Below are 18,875 nucleotides of genomic sequence, written 5' to 3' on the forward strand. Positions count from 1 at the left end.
AGGAGCACCCAGCCCTCGTGGCTCCACAGGGACACCGGGGCACCCACCCAGCACCACTCCCGGACGCCTGACCCACCCAGGGTGGCCTCACGGTGTGCCGGCACCTGGGCGGCTGTGACTCAGTGAGCACCTGCTGAGGATAATTAGGAGGGATGCAATTATGGTGGCATTTTCCTCCCTCCTGCCTGGCTCCAGCCCTTAAAGAGGGAGGGCCACGCGAGGGATGTGTCTGGGTGTCACTCTGGGAGGCTGCTATGGGGTCACCAGTGGTGCTAGGGGTGGTGGCAGGGCCCTGCTCCCAAACCCGAGGGTGAGCGTGCCCCACAGCCCCTGGATCCCAGGGCAGCATCTTCACCCGGGCAGGGAGCAGTGCACGGCTGCTGCAGCTGCTCAAGAGGATGTGGGGGCCCTTGGCAGCCCCCCAGGCATCACACAGGCACGACCCTGGCATGACAGGCACACTGCCCCAGGGCCAGCAACTTCGGGACACGCGTGAACACCCAGCCCCGCTCCCACACGCGCTCCCAGCTGTGGCAATTCCCTCCCCGGAGGATGGCTGGGCCAGGACCAGCCCCGCAGTCCCCCCTCGTACCTACCCCGCTTTACCTCCCTGCCAGCACGGTGGGCAGCCCTGGCCCTGAGCTCACAATGGGGCGAGGGGGGTGGCTCTGGGATGGAGCAGGGGGGATAGGAACAGGGGCAAAGGGCCTGCGCACAGAGGCACGGGCTCCAGCGGGGCAGGAGGAGGTTGCCCTCCTGGCAAGGAAGGCAACTGCCTGCTTCTCTCCCGCAGGGCTCGGGCTGCTGGAGACCTGGAGGGAGACATGGTGAGGGCTGCCCGGGAAGAGTGTCCCCCCAAGCTGGGAGGCTGAGGACACAGGCTGTCCCTGCCCTCGCTGCAGGCTGGAGCCCAGCCCTGCCACGGTCCCTCGCCCCGCCGCCGCACACACAGGTGGCTGTGGCTCCAACACACAACCCAGGGTTTTATTGTGCAGACAGAGGAACACTCCTGGAGGATAGGGGGTTTTTGTTGTTGCTTTTCGTAGGGTTCTTTTTCTTTCCCCCTTAACAGAATTTCTTTTACGATAAGCTGTGGAAACAACTACAAATGTTCACAAAAAAATGAGACTCGAGACGCATCCGCGCTCTGCCGGCTGGGCTCTGCGCCTGCTCTGGCACTCACCAGCAAGCCCAGGGAGCTGGGCACAGCCAGACCTCAGCTAGGCACGGCCTCAGCAGCACTAGACAGCAAGCAAGCAGGCAGGGACGGGCAGGGAACAGGCACGGGGGTAGGAGGCAGCTCGCAGTGTCTGGAGAACAACAAGGAGTGGGGAGCAGCTGCTGTGAATTGTTCTCAGCCGTGGTGGCACAGCTGTGGCTGCACGGGTAGCTCAGTGGGGCTGGGGTGCACCCCACGGACCCCGATGCTCCTGTCTGCATCTTGTCCTGCGCCCCTGCCTGCCCCTGCGTGTGGGTGCAGCGGGGCAGCCCTCCGGTCTCTCTCCCCAGGAACTGGGCTGCTCCTTGCCTGGGAGGTGCCAGGTTTTGGGGAGGCCAGGGCAGGGGTTTTGGGGAGCCCACTGGCTCCTTGGGGTCCCGTGGGGCATCAGGGCAGGCCTGGGCTGGCAGATGCGGGCTGCGCTCAGCATCCCTCTCCTGCTCTTGCTGACCCCTGGGAAGGTCCTGGCCTTACTGAGGCAGTGGCCAAGAGCTGGGCTGCCCTTAAGCCCTTTTCTGCTCTGAAGTGGAGACAGGGAAATGCTGAAAGGGAACAGGGAGAAGGGAGGGAGCACATGGGCTCTTCCCAGCAGCACGGTGGGACTGGAGGAAGACTGCGCTGGAGGAAGGCTGTTGAGCCTGCCCAGGGCCAGGCACTGGGACGTGTGCCATGAGGAAGGAACCAGGGTCCCCAGATGTTCCCTCAGGGAAGACAGGGTGATGGTGCAAAGGAGTCCCTGTGGAGACTTTGGGGTCATGCTCCTGGAGGGGAGTCCCCTCCCCACGAGCCTGACTGGATCCAGCTCCAGGGGCCTCGGGGAGGGGAGCAGGGGCGAAGGCAGGGCTGTGGCTAGCTCAGAGAGGCTCTGCTTGCCTCCACTGCGAGCGGGTGCTGGCAGAAATTCTCTCGTCACAGCTAAGGGCTGGTCCCTGGGGAGAGCAAGTGGTGTCTTGGGCTCGAGCAGCCCAAAGGTACCAGATGATGTCTGGAGGAGGCCTCTCTTCCAGCTCAGCTGTTAGAAACAGATTAGGAAACACTTGTTGCCAAAGCCCGTTTGCAGTGAGCCCCCTCGCAGGGCCCCAGAAGAGCCCTAAGGAGGCAGGGGCATTTGATGGGTGTCTCCTAGACCCCCTTCCCTCTCTCCGCCCAGCCTAGCCAGGCCCAGCATCACCCCATGCCTCCCCTGTTCCCCGTCTCTTCCCAGCTTGCTCTGAGACAGGACTCACCTCGTGCCCCCTTGCAATTGCGACAGCTCAGGGTGACTGAGGGTGACAGAAGCAGGCTGAGAAATCAGTGAGTCACTTGGCTAGCGGGCAGGGTGGGTTGGGGACACCGGGGGGGCCCCGTTTCCTCCAGGGGCTGTGGGCACAGCACCCAGCACGGGGACCCCTCCGCACGCTCTCGCATCGTCTGTCTCTCTTACCTGCCAATCCAGCTGTCTTCCCTCAGTTGAGAACAGGCAAACCCCAAAAGTTAAAGGGACGGGAGCAGCGGGCTGTGCGGGGCTGAGGCTCCAGTGCTCCCAGCAAGAGCAAACCAGCCAGCCTACTGAGCGGGGAGGTGTGATGGGAGAAGCAATGCTGCCTAGCAGAGCCACCATGCTTCGGAGCAGGGCATGTGTGCGTGTGATGGTGGGTCTTGGCACAGGATGGTGGTTAGCGTTAGATATACGGCTATATAGAGATAACACAGAGAGGTTTCACTTGTTCCAAATGATTCAGCTTCTCTTTCCAAGGGCTGTGTTCTGGCGGGGGAGGCGGGTTTGCTGGGGTACTCGGTGTGTGCGTGCGTGCGTGTGTGCGTGCGTGTGTGTGTGCTTTTCCTTTCACAGGGACACGAAGTCCACAGCTTGCAGGAGAGGCAGGGAAAGGAGAAGCAGCAGGAGCCACGAAGTGTTCTGGATCAAGAGGCTGAAGCCGGCGCATTTCTCCAGTTTGTCTGTGAGGAGAGGGAACGGGGAGGGAGAGAAGAGCTGCATTGAAATCCCTTGGGAACAGGATCAGGCTGGGTGTTATAAGGGGTACTGGGACTCAGCTTCTTGCCTTTTCTCTGCCACAGAAATGCAGCAAGTCTCATCCTGGCCCCTTGCCTGTTTCCCCTCCCACCTTGTGCCCATGTAGCGGCAAAGCTTTTGGGGGCACAGAGACCCTGGGAAGCATAACCCTGACGGTGCCTGACTGAGGTGGCAAGGGGATGGGCACCAGGTAAGACGAAGGGCTCTGGAACTGGAGGACTGCTCCTGTGGGATATACGTATGGCAAATCCCCACTGCGCTCCTGCTCTGGACCACAGACCTCTTCAGTCTTCACCAGCAGGCTCATCCCATCTGCTGGGACTGACTATGAAGCATCATCTAAGGGACAACACCGAGGTGGGGCCCGAGAAAGGCAGGGGTAAGCAGTCTGAGGTGGGGCAGACTGAGGCCATCTCTGGGGCTTTCTGCTTGTAGTAGGAAGGGCATGTAAAGCTTGGGAAGCATTTACGGGGCTCGGGGAGGGTTTGGGGATACCACAGGGGGTTGTGGTTTTCTCTGCTGGCCCTGCTAAGTCAAGGAGCAGATGGGAAGGAGGGACTGAGGCCAGGCGCTGCTGCCCGTCTCACCTTTGATGACAGTGATGTTCTTTTTCTGGTTGCTGGTGTAGTCGCTGGCGGCCTTCAGCTCGCACATGTAGACACCCTCATCGCTGGTGGTGAAGCTCTGCAGGTAGAGGCACACCAGGTTCTTGTGCATGGTGACGTTGGCTCGGCTCCGGTAGATGTTCTCGGAGACGCTCATGGTGCTGTGGATGACGTGCTTCCTGTTGTCCTTGGTGATGCTGAACTCGTAGGTCAGGGGGTTGCTGGTTTTGTTCTCATAACGGCAGTCCACCCGGAGGCTCTGGCCCAGCAGGCAGGCACTCAGGTCCTTGACCATCTGGCAGTGGGCGGCCTGGAGGACTGTGAGAGGCAAGAGGTTGGAGAGGGAAGAGTGAGCACTGGGGATGGCCATGCAGCCTCCTGGCCCTTGCCTGGCTGCTCTGGGCCGAGCTCACTGGAGGGCGGGGAGGGGATGCGCATCTGCCGGCTGTACCTGTCAGGATGACAGTGATGCCGACGGTGGGGTTCATCTCTCCGCTGAGGTGCCTGGCGGTGGCTGTCACTGGGAGGGGAGCCTGGGCAGGGAGAGAGAGAGGCAGTTAGCCTGGCACTCGGTGGTGCAGACTTGGGCACACGTGGCACAGGTGGGCAGGCTGCCTCTTCTCACACAAATGATGCTCTGTAGCCTGCTCCTCATCATGATGTCTGATTCACTGCACAGGGACGGTCTGGCCCCACAATGAGCTAGGGAATCGGGCACTGTGTGTCTGGCCAGCATCACTTTTCCGTATCCCCAGGCAACACTCCCTTTTCCCTGTCTGGATTTCTCCCCCCACCCCGCTCCCCCGACATTAAATGAGTGTGGCACAGACCTGCAGCTGCCTGCAGCGAGGCCTGCGTGTGCTGCCTTCCCCTCCTTCTGCTCCGTGCCCAGGCTGGGTGCCCAGTCAAGGGACAGGCAGGAGAAATCAGGATGTGCGCCGGTGCCTGCACATCGTGGGCAGGGGGCTGCAGCTCCGGGCAAGCGTGCTGCCAGGTGAGCGACCCTCCCTCGGCGCCGGCGGGCTCCGGGCCGGCCAGCCCCGCTGCGGCTCCAGCGGGTGAGCTCAGCAAAGATGACTCATTGCGATGCAGTGAGGGAAAGGGGCCAAGAGCAGTGAGAAGGAGGGACACGGCAGCTGGACAGGGAGCCAAGACTGCTGAAGGATGGCACCAAGTCTCCGGGGGCTGAGCCGAGCCTGCCTGGCCAGTGTGGAAGGGTTTTGGGGTGGCAGAGTCCACCCTCCAGGTCCCTGGCCCGGCATCTGTCTTTCTTCAGGCTGCCTCCTGGTCTGTGTGGGTAAGGGGCCCACAGATGTGCCATCAAAACCCCAGGGCTGCTGACAGTCCAATCCAGCTGAGAGGAATGAATTAAAGGTTTGCAGCCCAGCCAAACAGCCGCATGGGGAATCCAGCCGCAGACATGCGGAATGGAGGGAGAGGGTGGGGGAGCAGCAAAGCAGACGCCGGGGCTGAAGGACACACTGAGCGCCCTGCAGTCGGTCCTCCGGGCTGGGGATGTGGGGCCAGGTCCAAGAGGGAGAGGTGAATTAACACCCCTTCGGGATTCCAGGCTGGCAGAGGGGATGGCAGACCCCCAGTTTGCTCCCTCTGAGTTTGGCTAAGCATCCAGGGAAGAGCTAGGAACTGCCTGCACTGCAGTCAGCTGGATTTTTGTTTTTAGCATTTTTTGGGTCTTTCGTATAACATTCTAAGAGGAAATACCAAAACCATTTGCTCACTCTGAAGCTGTGAAAGATCCCTATGTCTGCAACCCCAAACCCCGGCCAGGAAGAAAAATTCCCTTCTGTTTGGTCTTGACAACCAAGAGGTTGCAAATGGGGGCAAAGGCATGATGGAGGAGACTACCCGAGTTTCCTCTGGGTTCCTAGAAACTGGCCCCATCCCTTGTCATTTCTCAGCCTCGACCCGCTCCTCTTTGAATGTCCTGGGACACTATCTAGGTCACAGCCAGGCTTTCCTCCAGAAAATCAGTGCAAAGAAGCTCCCAGAGAGGGGATTTCCTCCCGTCTATGTGCAAGAGCACTCAGATCTTCTAGGCTCTGGGTTCATGAGCCCTTGGATCCCTTGTACCCCTCCTCTCCCCCTGACAGCGGTGCCGGGAGCTGCGCTAGGCAGAAGACTCTCGCTCCTGCGTGATCCCAGGGGCTTTGTGGGGGGACGGGGCCCACGAGGACGGCAGCAGTAGTGACCCCAGTTCTTGCGGGGCAAAGCTTTCCGGAGAGGTCTCTACCACCTGCTCGGGGCCATGCCACGGTGGTACCTCTGTGCCCACCATCGCGACAAGCCGAGGGTGACAAACGGGCTGTGGGGATAGGGGTGGGGTGGGTGGGGGTGCCGGGGAGGAGGAGAGCCGGACTGATGGGCTGAGAGAACACAAGAGCCTGGGGAGCTGGCGGTGCTCTGGGGGGGCTGCCAGCACCAAGGGAGGTGCCGGGGGGCTCCCGGCTGTGCAGGGCGTGTGCGTGGGTGCCAGCGAAGGGCGAGGTGGGCGACGCGAGGGGCAGGAGGGGTCGGGGCGCCAGTGGGGCTCCCCCCGCGTAGGGAGCGGGCACGCGTGTGGTGGCAGGCGTGCCCACAGCGGATTGCCGCAGTCCCGATCCCGGGAGCGGGGAGGGGAGGCGGGGGGGGGGGGGGGGGGGGGGGCACCGGTACCACTGCGAAAAAACCTGAGAGCGTCTCCCTCGGTGGCCGCCGCCCGCTGCATCCTCCCCGGCATCCTGGGGCGGGCAGAGCATCCCGCCGCGGGGCCGGCAGCGAGGGGCTGCGCCGCACTCCGGGGGGGCCGCCGACCCCTCTCCGTGCCGCCGGCGGGGGTGGCGGGGCCGGGGGGTGTCCGGGGGGGGCCGTGCCTACCTGCCGGCGCTGTCCGGTGCTGCCCGGCGCTGCCGCCGCTGCTGCCCGGCGCTGCTGCCCGGCGGGGCTGGGGGCGGCGCGGCGCTCCCGCAGTTTGGGAAGGGCCGGGCGGGCGGCCCCAGCAAATCAGGGCCGGGCGGCGTCACGCAGGCTCGGCCCCCGGCCCTGCGGCGCGGGGGGGGCGGCGGGGGGGGCCCTGCCTCTGCGGGTCTGCCCGCCCCCCCCCCGCCCCCCACCCCCGCCCCGAGGGGCTCGGGCCGCGGCGCCGGGCGGGGAGGAAGGAAGCCCCGGGGCGGGGGGGGGCAAGGGGGGGACCCCCAGCCCTGGCCCGGGCGGGGCACGCACTGGTGCGGGAGGTCCCGTTGGGCGCCCCCCCCCCCCCTTCCCCCCGTTCCCCTCTTTCCGCAGATTAGAAAGGGCGGCAGATCCCCATCGCCATGGGAACATCACATTTCGCAGAAGAGCTGCCAACCCTCATCCTCCCCAGCAACGTGGGAGTCGTTTGGCTGCGAAAGGGGGGTGCTTCGGGGGTGGCAAGAAGAGCTTTGCTGAGGAGGGGGGAGGTATTCCCCCTCCCCAGATGGGTAGAGCTCAGGTGCCCGAGGAGGCCAGCCTGCACCAAGTCACCAAAGACCCATGTGACACAGGTCTCCTCCACCTGGGAAACGGTGGTGGGAACGGCGGGGGACACAGCTGAAGCTCTGTCTGTGATGCCACTGGCCACAAGCCTTCAGTTTTAGGCCCGGGACTGGTAGCAATGAAGATGCAGACAGGGGCGTGCTCCCCACAGCTCCTGTCACTGCACGGCTGGGAAGGGGCTAAGCAGGGCTGCGGGTGCACAGGCTGAATGTCTTCGGACCCAGAAAGCGGCCTGGCAGAAGACCTCTTCCCTGCTCTTGGGCAAGGCGGAGAGGACAGGAGAGGAGGGCAGCAGCAGGGAGCTGCTCTCCCAGGAGTTTGGGTCCCAAGGCACCCCAGGGAGGAGCAAAGGCATGCAGGATGGCCTGCCTTGTCCTCACCCCCAGCTGGGCTCTGCAAAAAGGGCTGGCACTGTGAAAGTTGATCTGAAAAGTCATATTCTGCTCCAGCAGAACCTGATCCCAGGTGCCATTCGAGTGCTGAGGTTTTGCAAGCTGGCTGTGCAGTGGGGTTTTGCTAATTCTACAAAATTTTGGCTCCGGCTGCTTGTTCACTACGTGGGCTCCAGGCGTGCTGCCCCAAATGGGGCCAGACACCCAGGCTGGCCAGGGGGCCCGTGATGCCCAGGAGCGTACAGCAGCGTGCTGCCGCGAGGAGGGCAAAGGCCTGACCCTACCTGCTGTGGCAGCTGGGTGTCAAACAGTCCCTGGCTGAGGGATCATACTCAGCTGCACGTGCACAGCACCACAGCTACGCTGGTGACCCAGGATGGTGCAGACACACAGTGCTGGCCACGGGTGGGGTTAAAGGCATGGCAAACTGACACAGAAAGCCACCACTAACACGACTGGAAGCAGATCGATACCGTGCAAACAGACAAACATAAGAGGAGTGTTGCCACATTATCAGGGTGCGAAAAACGCAAGCACAAACACAGCTGTGATGTGGAGCAGCACACGTAACCACGCACACACACGTGCGCACACACACCGGTCCCTTTTACATCTAGCCCCACATCTCCACACCTCCACCCCCAGCTATGTGAGTGCAGGCAGCCAGGGAATTCAAGCTCAAAGGCTTTTGGAGGCTTGCAGTTGCCCAAGTCCCATTGCAAGAGATTTCAGCTTCCTTTAAATCTCTGGCTGGCGGTGCTGTGGAGGCAGGCGTGATTGTGCAGTTTTTGGGCAGTGCTGGCAGCCAGCATCCTGCCTAGGTGTTTGCAGGAGGCTCCTTGCAGAGGTTCTCCAGCTGGATAGTCCCTTCACTGCAGATTGCAGTCTGGCTGCTATCCATAAACCAGAGAAAATCAGTCCCCAAGTCACACTCAATGCAGAGGCCTCCAGATAGTGGCCAAAGGAAAAGAGAAGGGTGGGGAGGAGAAAATCTAATGATGACAGACAGACAGACAAATGGAGAGGGGGGCAGGCAGCGTTTGCAGTGGCAGGTGTCAGACAGAGACAGTCAGCCAGGCATAAACAGGGGCAAGGCAGTAGCCAGCCAGACACAGTGCAGCACAGCAGCGTAGATACCAGCAGGCATGGGTCGATGCAGCAGGACAGACAGACAAGCAGGCAGAGGCAGGGCACAGACAGCTTTCCTAGGAGCTCAGACCAGCCAAACTGCCCCTATCTCCTGTCTGGAGAGAAAGACGGGGTATGTGGGGAGTCCTTCTGCTCTGCTGGAGTGTGTTAGAGGCATCACTGCTCCCGGTAGCTCAAGGACCATTCCCAGTAGCAGCAGGAGGCAGGTTGGGGACAGAGGCACTGAGGGGGACCATGACTCGGGTGTCTGGTGCTGCTGCAGCAGTTAAAACCTGGCCTTGCCCCAAGGACATCCTGCTGCAGGGGACGCCCTTCTTCTAGGAGAAAAGTGGGTGCACATCCTTCCCAAGAGGAACAGCTCTCCCCTGCCCTCAGCCTACCCCCAAACACGGGAAGGAGGGCAAGCGTCTCTCCCTCTCCCTCCTGCTCATGAATCACTGCACAGCACTACACTCTGGGTCCTGCTCAAAACATTCCAGCAGGATGCCCACACAGCCCGTCCCTACCCGCAACCATTTGCTGCCCCACTGCTAATTGCTGGGGAGGGGAGGGGTGAGGGCCAGGCCAACAGGGCCAGGGGCAGCGCTCCTGGGGAGAGACACCTGGCATCCTCTGCAGGGCCATTAGAGCTGGGGAGTTACGGGATGGAGGGGTAAGGGAGGGCATCCGAGAATCAGTGCTATTGATCTGGCAGATCTGGCAGAGATCGAAGCTCTAGGCTTGACTGATGGAAACGCTCACCTGCCTCGCAGTGCAGCGCCTGCCCTTGCACGTCCCCACTCTGCCTGGCAGGCGGGCCAGGCCCCAGAGCTCCAGCTGACAGGAGGGCTGCAAAGGAATTGTGCTTCTCACCGCACTAAGCCAAACCCAGGCCCTTCCCACCCCTTCTTTGAGGGACAACAAAGGGAGGCTGCAGAAGAGCTTTGCCCTTGACTGGAGAGACAGAATGGCCCTCGGGAGCCCAGTGAGGCCCCGCGGATGCTATATGTAGCATGGCCCAGATATGACGCCCCTGGGCTTTGTGGCACTGCTGCACAGAGCAGGGCTGGAGGAGACTGTGCTCCCCTCGTTCCTGCACGCAGCACACAGCCATGGAAAACAGGGGCAGGCAGGGCTACTGCTGCAACACTGCCCTGGGCTCTGCCGTGCTTCGAGCAGCCATGTTAGCCTAGCAAAGGAGACGGCTGGCTGGCACAAAGCCCCAGCTTTGCCAGGGTGGTTTGCCTGCAGTGTGCAGAGCTCCTTCTTGGTAGTCTCTGCCTGTTTTATGGCTGCTTCCCGGGTACAGAGAAGCCCCAGAGACTGAAGACCTCAGTCTAACAGAGAGTGATCCAGGGCTAGGAAGTGCCCATGAGGAATCAGCTCCAGTCCCTGCACTGACACCCCTCCCTTCCCTCTGTTCTGTTTTCCTGCACGCTCTGGCTAGCAGAAAGTCCTGGCTCTGTGCTCACACCCAGTCACGTGAGAATGTCCCCAAATGGGGATGTTGTCCCCTCCTGCCTGTTGCAGTGGCTTGTCTTTAAGGGAGGCTGCCAGCGGTGAGTATTCACTATGGTGTAGGATCCCCCATAGTAAATCCCTGTCTCATCTGGCACTGCTGCCTTTCCACCCTACTGGGATCTGGGAGACACCAGGCAGGATCCCAGCAGTGCAGCTCTCCTGCCCAACTAGAGCAGAGCAATTCTCCTTGCAGTCTGGTGTCCAGCTGGAGGAATGGGTGACCATCTCCATCAGCCTCTAGCCCTTCCTGCCCAGGGCCACTAAAATCTTCCTGCAAGAGACTTAGAAATCCTTGTGGGAGCCAGCCAGGACACTAGGAGCCAATTCAGCCTGGAAGAGGGGGTTGACTGAGGCATGGAGCTCTCAGCTTGTTCCATCTGCTCCCCAGACTGAGTGGGAGCAGTGCTTGGCTGCCTGCTCCAGCCTCCTCCTCACTGCCTCCCATTGCAGCCAGCAATGCATCCTGCTGGCGCTTGGCAGGGGCTAGGTTTTTTCCCACACAGCTGCTGGGATGGGAGAGCTGCTTTCTGCACCATGCCCTGCAAAACCTGATTGAGCTTAGAGGGAGACTTGTCTCTGGGGGAAGGAGAAACATCTCTGCCAATGGAATCAGGCAGGTTTGGCGGATAACTTCTAGCTCAGAGTTTGCAGATCTATGTCTCTTACCTGCAGGGTGAGTGGCCAGAGGGCCTGTATTCAACCTCTTTGCAAGGGTGCTGCATCCCATGGGCTCTTTGTATGAGAGTTAACACAGACAGAGAGGTGGAACTGGGAAAAGATGCCACTTCAGGGGGTGAAACTCCTCCACCTGCTGAACACCTTACCCTGTGACACACCACAACTGCCTGCCCCCCCTTAAGATGGCAATCAAGGGGTGTACCTGTGGGGGCTGATGCCAGGTTGTGCAGCGTTAGAAGCCCCAGACAGCCAGCTGATTCCCGGAGCAACTTTAAACCCACTTGTTTTGGGGAAATGTACTTGTGTGGGAAAGGAGGAGCTCTTAGGGACCTCCTAGGAAGATGCTGGACAGAGAGAGAGGCGTAGAGCACAGTGCTGCTTCTGCTTCCCATCCCCAGCCTAGCTTTCTCCTCTCTGTCTCAGGAGAGATGAATAATGCAAGCTACAGAAAATGGAAATAGCTTCCCTGAATTTTCTCCTCCTACCTGCTGGGCCTTAAGGAAAGGAAACTGTTTATTAGCGTTCTTTATTTATGAAGAAACCATTGGGTCAGAGTGGTTAATTCTCACCACACAGGTTCCCGCAGATAGTTCCAGAGAAGAGCTACTGGAAGCAGCTGCCTGCAGCATCCCCGCTGTGCTCCAAGCCAGCCGGGAAGCTCCTCACTCTGGAGGGAGGCAGGTTGAAGGCAGGCAGGCAGGTTTGCCCCTTCCAGGCACAGAACAGAGCTCGGTTCTGCAGGCTGCAGACTGTCAGGAGGCCTGGCTCTCCCCCCGGCAGCACTGGAAGGGCAGGGGCTGTTGCTGCAGCACACACAGTGCTTCCCTTTAGCAGCCAGCCAGCTGCTGCCCGCACTTGGGTTTGTGTCATCAGCTCCAGAGCCCGCTCATCTCCCCCATTGTTAGCAAGGACAATGGGAGCGTGTACCCGGCTGAGCGAGGAAGGGCTTCCCCCTGCTCCCTGCCTTCTCTGCAGCCCATAGGAGCCAGCGAGCCGGCGCTGCTGTTGTGCCTCCTTACCCCTTCTGCCCCAAGGACACCCAAGCGTCTGCCCAGACCTGGTGCTGGCTCTCCTGGGAGGCACTCTGCAAGCCCTGCGCTCTGCGTTACCTTTCTTCTCGGCACCCAGCCACAAACATCAGCATCCCTCCAGCCACATCTGGCCGTGCAACCAGACTTGTGCTGTACTTAGTCACTCAGCGATTCCTCCCAGTCCATAATGACAAATTGTTTGGAGCAGAGGGAGATTTTCAAACACTTCCCAGGCAGCTTTTTACCCATTGTTGTCTGCTTCTGTTTGCTTAGGAGGCTGGAGAACCTTGTGTTTCTGGGCTCTTGCGGCAGAGCTGGGATGCCCGAGTCCCCCATCACCACCTCTTCTACAGTCTCCTTCAGGGACAGGATGTGGGTTGCTTCATATCTCAGTTTTGCCACAGAAAAACATGTCCTGAAGAAATTGCTTTCTTTTTTTTTGTCCAGGCCAACCCTCTGATTATAAGTACTAGTCTCTAGGAGACAGATTGTGAAAAAAGACAGCAAAGTCAAAAGGAGTCAATGAGCTTTTGTAAAACTAAACTTAAAACCATGGGTAAAAGTTAGAAATGAAAGGGGAAAAAAAAAAAAACTTGATTGTAGCAGTGGAGGAGTTACCCAGGCACTCACTAAAGAACTATGCTGGTGTGAGTGCTCTTCAATATACAAGCAGCATGGCAGCAGTGGGAGGCCCTCCAGCACAGTCACAATCACTTCATTTATGCTATAGCACAGAAGATTGTTTCCAACAGTGTTACAATATCAAATGTCTGAAAATGCTGTTGTCTTGGGCTTTTTCCATCCTACTGTCAGTCAAAGCAGGCAAGAGGGCCCAGCCTCAGCCCAGCATGAGCCTCTTGCCTCACAATGCAACAGCTCTTGTGGAAACCTCCCCAGGTGTTTCTGCACCTTTGGAGCACCAAAGACGAGCACTTCTAGGGAGCCCAAATTTGCTCAAAAGGGGGGCCCTGCCAAGGAAAAGCAACACTCAGCCAGAGCTCTGGCCCCACGGGCCAGGAGCAGCTCAGCCTTCATAGTTAACCACTATAGTTAACCATAGTTAAGCACTTAACCAATGGGAGAGAAGTGGAAGGAAGTGCAAGATTTTGCCCAGCTACAGACTTGCTTTGCCTCTAAGGTGATAAAGCAGGATAAATGAGTTTGCCTCTCAGACCAGAGACTGGTCTGAGAGTTCCAGGGCTGGAACTCCAGTGTTGTGATGAACAGTGTTAAAGAGGCCTCAGTTGTCCTCAAAAAGTATCCTTTTGAGAACATTTTCTGTACTGAAAGAACTCCAGTCTCTGGAGATGAATTATCAATATCAAGAAGTGTTGGGGAAAGTTTAGTTGGAGATTTAGCATAAGCCTAATTCATACAAAGCTGTTGGTAACCTTAAACTTAGGAAACCAACTCCAAGGTCAACTTCGAATTCTTCTGAAAAACGTCCATAAAACACATTTCCTCCCTAGTCAAATCTGAGGACTGCCTTTTGTATTGAGTGCACTTTGTCATTTGCAAGCATAAGTTTGCAGCAAAATCTTTCTTAACTGTAAGTTTCACCCTATCACCGTCATTTCCGTAGGAAGATAAACCTTAAATGCAGTTTTGGTTTGTGTGTTGGAAAGAAGATTAGCTCCCCATCACTATCTCGTCATCTTTCTGAGCTATTACTGCTTTATCTAAAGCATCGGTAACTGAACAAGCTGAGGCCCTTCCATATCTAGTACACTTAAGTTTGGCCTGGTAGCACAACGTACACGACAAGAAACAGAACAACACTCTTCTCACTTTGAGGGACAACAGCAAAAATGGGAAGTACTGTCTGCTCCGTAACCACAAGCATCAAACCAAAACAGCTTGAAAGGAGGATGTCACTGGTGAGGCCCCCATGGAGGAAAGCGAAGGTACCACAGCCGTGCTGTCCGTTCTGCGCTAACTGCTCTTGGTGAGATCCCACCTCAGCATTTCAACAGCTGCCAATCGACTCTTTTAAGTGACACCAAAACCTCTGCCCCCCAGGAGTTTCACATCAAAGCTGTCACTCTCATGAAACAGTGGGTTTGTTCCAAACCCTTCATATTTTCCAGGGACACCAGATGCTGGGACAAGCTTAGCTGCTCTGTTAGAGGCCCTTTCCTCTGGGACTGACAGCTGAAAAACTGTATAGCCACGTACCATAAACCTCTGCAACTTTTAAAAAGTCTTTACTGCAAAAAGTAAACACCGCCCTGCCTCTGGTTACTGGAAGGAATCTCTCCGTGAGGCTTCAGATAGCTTGAGCGTGTTCCAAATCAGAAGCTACACACACCACCTGGCTAAACATTTATTCCTAATGGAGTCTGGGATCCTGCCAGCCAGCACTTGATTACAATTAACTTACTCTCCTATTCTTTTAAGATAATTTACATGGTTTATCAATCTGTGTATTGCTTCTAACAGCTTAACAATATCCTGTATGTTAAGTGCAGAGCTTTATCTTTTTCTGTAAACAAACCACCTGGCAACAGGCTGTGGCACAGTCAGAGTTGCAGAACCTCACCTGCCTTCTAGTGTGTTCAGCCAAGCTCTGCAAGCAGCCACTCCAGACCCCCAAAATACTGCCGTACCGCCACGCAGCCTCACAAACCCTCCCTCCTTTCACCGCTCACCTCTCTGCTCTAGTATTTTTGTGATGACAGGCTTTGAGAGCTATTTACAAGCAAGTGCAGAATAGAACACATGCATAAATAACCCCAAGTGCAGCAGTAGAGCCATGCTCCCCCTTTTTTTTTTTTTTTAATTTGAAAGGAATTTGGGCATCCTCTTGTTCAAGCAAATCCTCTGCTCCAGCGGGTACACAAACTCTGCCCAGGGAGTCCCACTTCCAGGCCAGACAGGGTGCCCAGTGGCTGGGCAAGTGGGGCTGGGCCCTGCACACCAGTCAGGCAGGGACTGCAGCGCCTCCGGACACCCGCCAGCTGTCCCAGAGCTCTGCCCCAGATGATGTCCACTGTGGTATTGCAGCGTCACTTATCTGGACGCCACCTCATGATACCCAAGGCTCCACACGGAAGCACCGAGGACAAACACTGTCCTGGTTTTGGCCAAACTGCAACTGCTGTTGCAAAGGTAAAAAAACTCTTATGAGCGTGAGTAACAAAAAAATTGGGTGTGAAAATTGCTGTGAGTATAATGCAGAGTTTGAAAAAGCATTTTATTGAGGACCCAGAACACTGAGTAACGGGAAAAAGGGAAGTCACAGATGCTGTTCCTGGACAGAAAGGACAATGTCGGATCCTGGGGTCCAGATGCTCTCTCTCCTGTGCAATGAAACAAACATAGTGAGGCACAAAGCCACCACCACCAAATCTCTGATCTAGAAGATGGCAAACAGCCTAAAACCAGTTCCCACAGAGAAAAATTCCTCCATCGTGTGGGGATATACACCCTTCCCCACTGTTGCGTATCTGTGCAGCCCTGTCGGAGACCCGCGGGACACCTGACACCCCCTTTGCAACCCCCAGGTCACCCGACACCCCTTTGCGACCCTTGGCATGCTTGCAGCCCCCTTAGTGGCATGCAGGGCCCCCCCACCCCGGGATGCTCGCAGCCCCCTCGGCAGCACACGTGGCACCCGCTGGCTCTCCTGCCCAGGCCAGCTCTGTGTTCACACCACAACTCCTCGCCAGCAGCACACCCTGCCTGCTCTGCCCCCTGCACCATGGCACACCATCCATCCCTGCTCTGCCCCCCTGCACCATAGCACACCATCCATCCCTGCTCTGCCCCCCTGCACCGTGGCACACCATCCATCCCTGCTCTGCCCCCCTGCACCATAGCACACCATCCATCCCTGCTCTGCCCCCTGCACCATAGCACACCATCCATCCCTGCTCTGCCCCCCTGCACCATAGCACACCATCCATCCCTGCTCTGCCCCCCTGCACCGTGGCACACCATCCATCCCTGCTCTGCCCCCCTGCACCATAGCACACCATCCATCCCTGCTCTGCCATCCTGCACCATGGCACACCATCCGTCCCTGCTCTGCCCCCCACTGCCCTCATGCCTGCATGATCTCTTCCTCCCCAGCATCCGGGCCCAGGCACCTCATCTCCTTCCCACCTGCCCTTCCCAGCCAGATGCTGGTGCAGTCCTCCTGTTTCGCTCCAGCCAGCCCATGGGCTACTCTAGTGCTCAGCTTCACACCAGACGCCCTCTCATTTCCTTTATTTAAAAAAAAAACCCTCAAAATAAGCATTATGTGCCCTGATGTGATTTCCCAAAGTTTTCAACCATATGCCCCCACTTAAGATGATTTTCACATAAACACATCCATTTTAATGTTTTCCACATTTATGCTCCAGTTTTCCCAGAACAAATGCTTTGGCAGTATCATTCCCCTGCCAGTAATGATTCCGAAGGGAGTATGCTACTTTGCACTGGTCAGAAAGAGCTATAAAAGTGAAGGAAATAAGGCTGGTTCTCCATGCATTTTTAAGCATTGCTTTTATAGATCTCTCTGATCTTTCTACCTGCAAAGAGGTTCTTGTGGTTAGCAGGAAAATGTACATTTTTCCTTTAAACAAAGTCCTGGGTCAGATTGGAACCCTGTGGGTATCCCCCAGGGATCCCACCAGCCTGGGCAACCACTGCAGTCATTTTAGGGGTGGGGAAAACTGCCAGAGACAAACCAGCAGCCTTGAGTCAGCAGAGGCACCAGGGCCAAGGGTTCTCTGCCTATAAAACCGAGCCAGGCCATACCCTTCAGCTTGCTCAGGCAGCTACAGAAAGGAAAACTTTGAGCAATGAGTCAGTGTACTTTGAATAACAGGGTAGCATTCAAGTCCCGCTACTCCATCATTTCTCTCAGCACAGCAGGTGGGAAAACAGTTTGCACAGAGGCTTTGAAGACCAGGCTGACAACCATAGGCAAAGGGCAGGCCAGGATTATATATAGACCAGGATTATATATAGGTGAGGTGCTGAGCCATCCCATTATCTCAACTCCAGGGGACTTGAGGCTTCTGTTTCCAATACTCAAGAAGAACTCCTGAGCAAGGCAAAGCAGGACCCCCATAGCAGATTCATGAATTATCTTCTCTAGAGGGTCTTGGCACTCAGGAGTTAAAGAGCTGATGTTTAGTGGAACTGGAAGCTCACATCAAGGCCTTGGGTGCCTGCTACCAGGTTGGAGGTACTGTGCCGACATGAAATGCTGAATCAGTGTAAGTTCACTCTGCTGATCCAGGTGTGTTCTGGTATTATGTTTGGGTTTTTTTGAAGGAGGAAGCTTTGTCCTAGCAGGATAAGCCAGATAGGCTATCATCTGTGCTCCTGCAGCTGACACAGCCAGCACAAACAGCTCTGCATGTGCCAGCAAATGAGACTAAAATCTCTCTGTGCCTTGGTCTGGGTGATGCTTTCATTGCCAGGTGATCCAGCAACATGTGGATCCAGCACCAATCAATGCAAAACAGCAGTCTGCTACAGCTGTACTCTAAAAAGGTACCAGAAATTTTGTTGAAAGGGAACAGTCTCAAGGCAGGGGACAGCTTTACAGCAGGCAATGCACAGATACCAGTGGTGACACACAATGCTGGGTCTGGCAGAGCAGCTGTCTCTCTCCAGTTCTTTTTCTAGGTTTCTCATGGCATTATTTTGTGTCCAGTGGGCCCCACAAGAGATACCCGTGTCTGCAGCGGTTGAAAAGGCCTTTGGCCAGGCAGGCTGCCTGGAAAGCTCCCAGCCCACATCCCAAGGCTGTCATGGTTTAAACCCAGCCAGCAGCCAAATACCACGCAGCCACTCACTCACCCTTCCCTGCCCAGGCAGTGGAGGGGAGAATTAGAGGGGGAAAGGTAAGGGGCCTTGTAGGTTGAGATAAACACAGTTTAATAATTGAAATAAAATATAATAATAAGAACAGAAAATACAAACAGGTAATGCACAGTGCGATTGCTCACCATCTGCCAGCTGATGCCCAGCCTGTTCCCAGCTAGCAATCCCAGGGAAGCCAAGATCTCAAATCCACAGTCCTGGAAACAAGAGCTTCCACTTCCCGGCCGACCCTCCTCTATACACTGAGCATGACATTTTATGATATGGAATATTGCACCGACCTCTTTGGGTCTGTTGCTCTGGCAGTGCTCCCTCCCAGCTACTTGCACCCTGTCAGGACATGGGAAGTCGGAGTCCTTGATTTCTTAGCAACCACTGAAAATATCAGTGTGCTTTCAACATTCTTCTCATACCAAATCCCTTACTGAATACAAACCACATCACTACGCTAGCTACTAAGAAGAAAAATTAACACTATCCCAGACAAAACCGGGACAGGGTTGGACTAGGACCAGCCTCCCACCCACTGCTCAGCACTGGGAGCCCCTTACAGCTCCATCACTGCTCGGGGAGGCACAGACAGTGCCAGCAGAGAGCCCCCAGGAAGGGAAGAAGCTCACCCCCCACACACCTACTCAAGCCTCCAGGGTCAAACCACTGGGAAAGGTTCCACAAGTGTTTATCCCAGAGTAAGCACACTGGCAATTAGTCTAAATAAAGGCCAAAGCCCACCACTAACACAGGCTTAACCACCCAAGGGTCATCTTGGTGCTGCAGAGTGCCTCCCCCCAGTCTCAGATTAGACTCTGCACCCCCAAGACCATTTATATCGCCTGACAAATCTGGTCCAGAAAGCAGGCTACCAGCACGCCACACAAACTCAGAGCAGCTACCCCCCCCAGTCTCACCAAGCACAGGGAAGATTCATCATCACAGTCTGTTGTTATGTTCAAT

General features: G+C 56.9%; 1 protein-coding gene across 2 annotated transcripts; it reads right to left on the bottom strand.

Moving 5' to 3' along the window:
• Positions 1-963: 963 nt before the first annotated feature.
• Positions 964-18,067, bottom strand: THY1 (Thy-1 cell surface antigen). Of its 2 annotated transcripts, none has more exons than XM_074851020.1 (4): positions 18,047-18,067; positions 4,290-4,371; positions 3,821-4,156; positions 964-3,157 (listed from the first exon to the last, which is right to left on the bottom strand). In XM_074851020.1, the coding sequence occupies exons 1-4, from the start codon at positions 18,047-18,049 to the stop codon at positions 3,045-3,047; spliced, it is 534 nt and encodes a 177-aa protein (XP_074707121.1). In that variant the 5' UTR covers positions 18,050-18,067; the 3' UTR covers positions 964-3,044. The 2 variants fall into 2 exon arrangements, with proteins under 2 accessions (XP_074707121.1, XP_074707122.1); XM_074851021.1 differs by lacking the exon at positions 18,047-18,067 and adding an exon at positions 6,713-6,809.
• Positions 18,068-18,875: the final 808 nt, after the last annotated feature.

The sequence above is a fragment of the Strix uralensis genome, chromosome 26 (assembly GCF_047716275.1).
Source record: "Strix uralensis isolate ZFMK-TIS-50842 chromosome 26, bStrUra1, whole genome shotgun sequence".
Lineage (NCBI taxonomy): Eukaryota > Metazoa > Chordata > Aves > Strigiformes > Strigidae > Strix > Strix uralensis.

Bases quoted from the DNA above. Each gene is read 5' to 3' on its own strand.
- THY1 (XM_074851020.1), bottom strand. The intron at 4,157-4,289 runs GTACAGCCGGCA...TGCCTCTCACAG, and splicing joins CATCACTGTCATCCTGACAG to TCCTCCAGGCCGCCCACTGC. The intron at 3,158-3,820 runs GTGAGACGGGCA...CTCTCCTCACAG, and splicing joins GAACATCACTGTCATCAAAG to ACAAACTGGAGAAATGCGCC.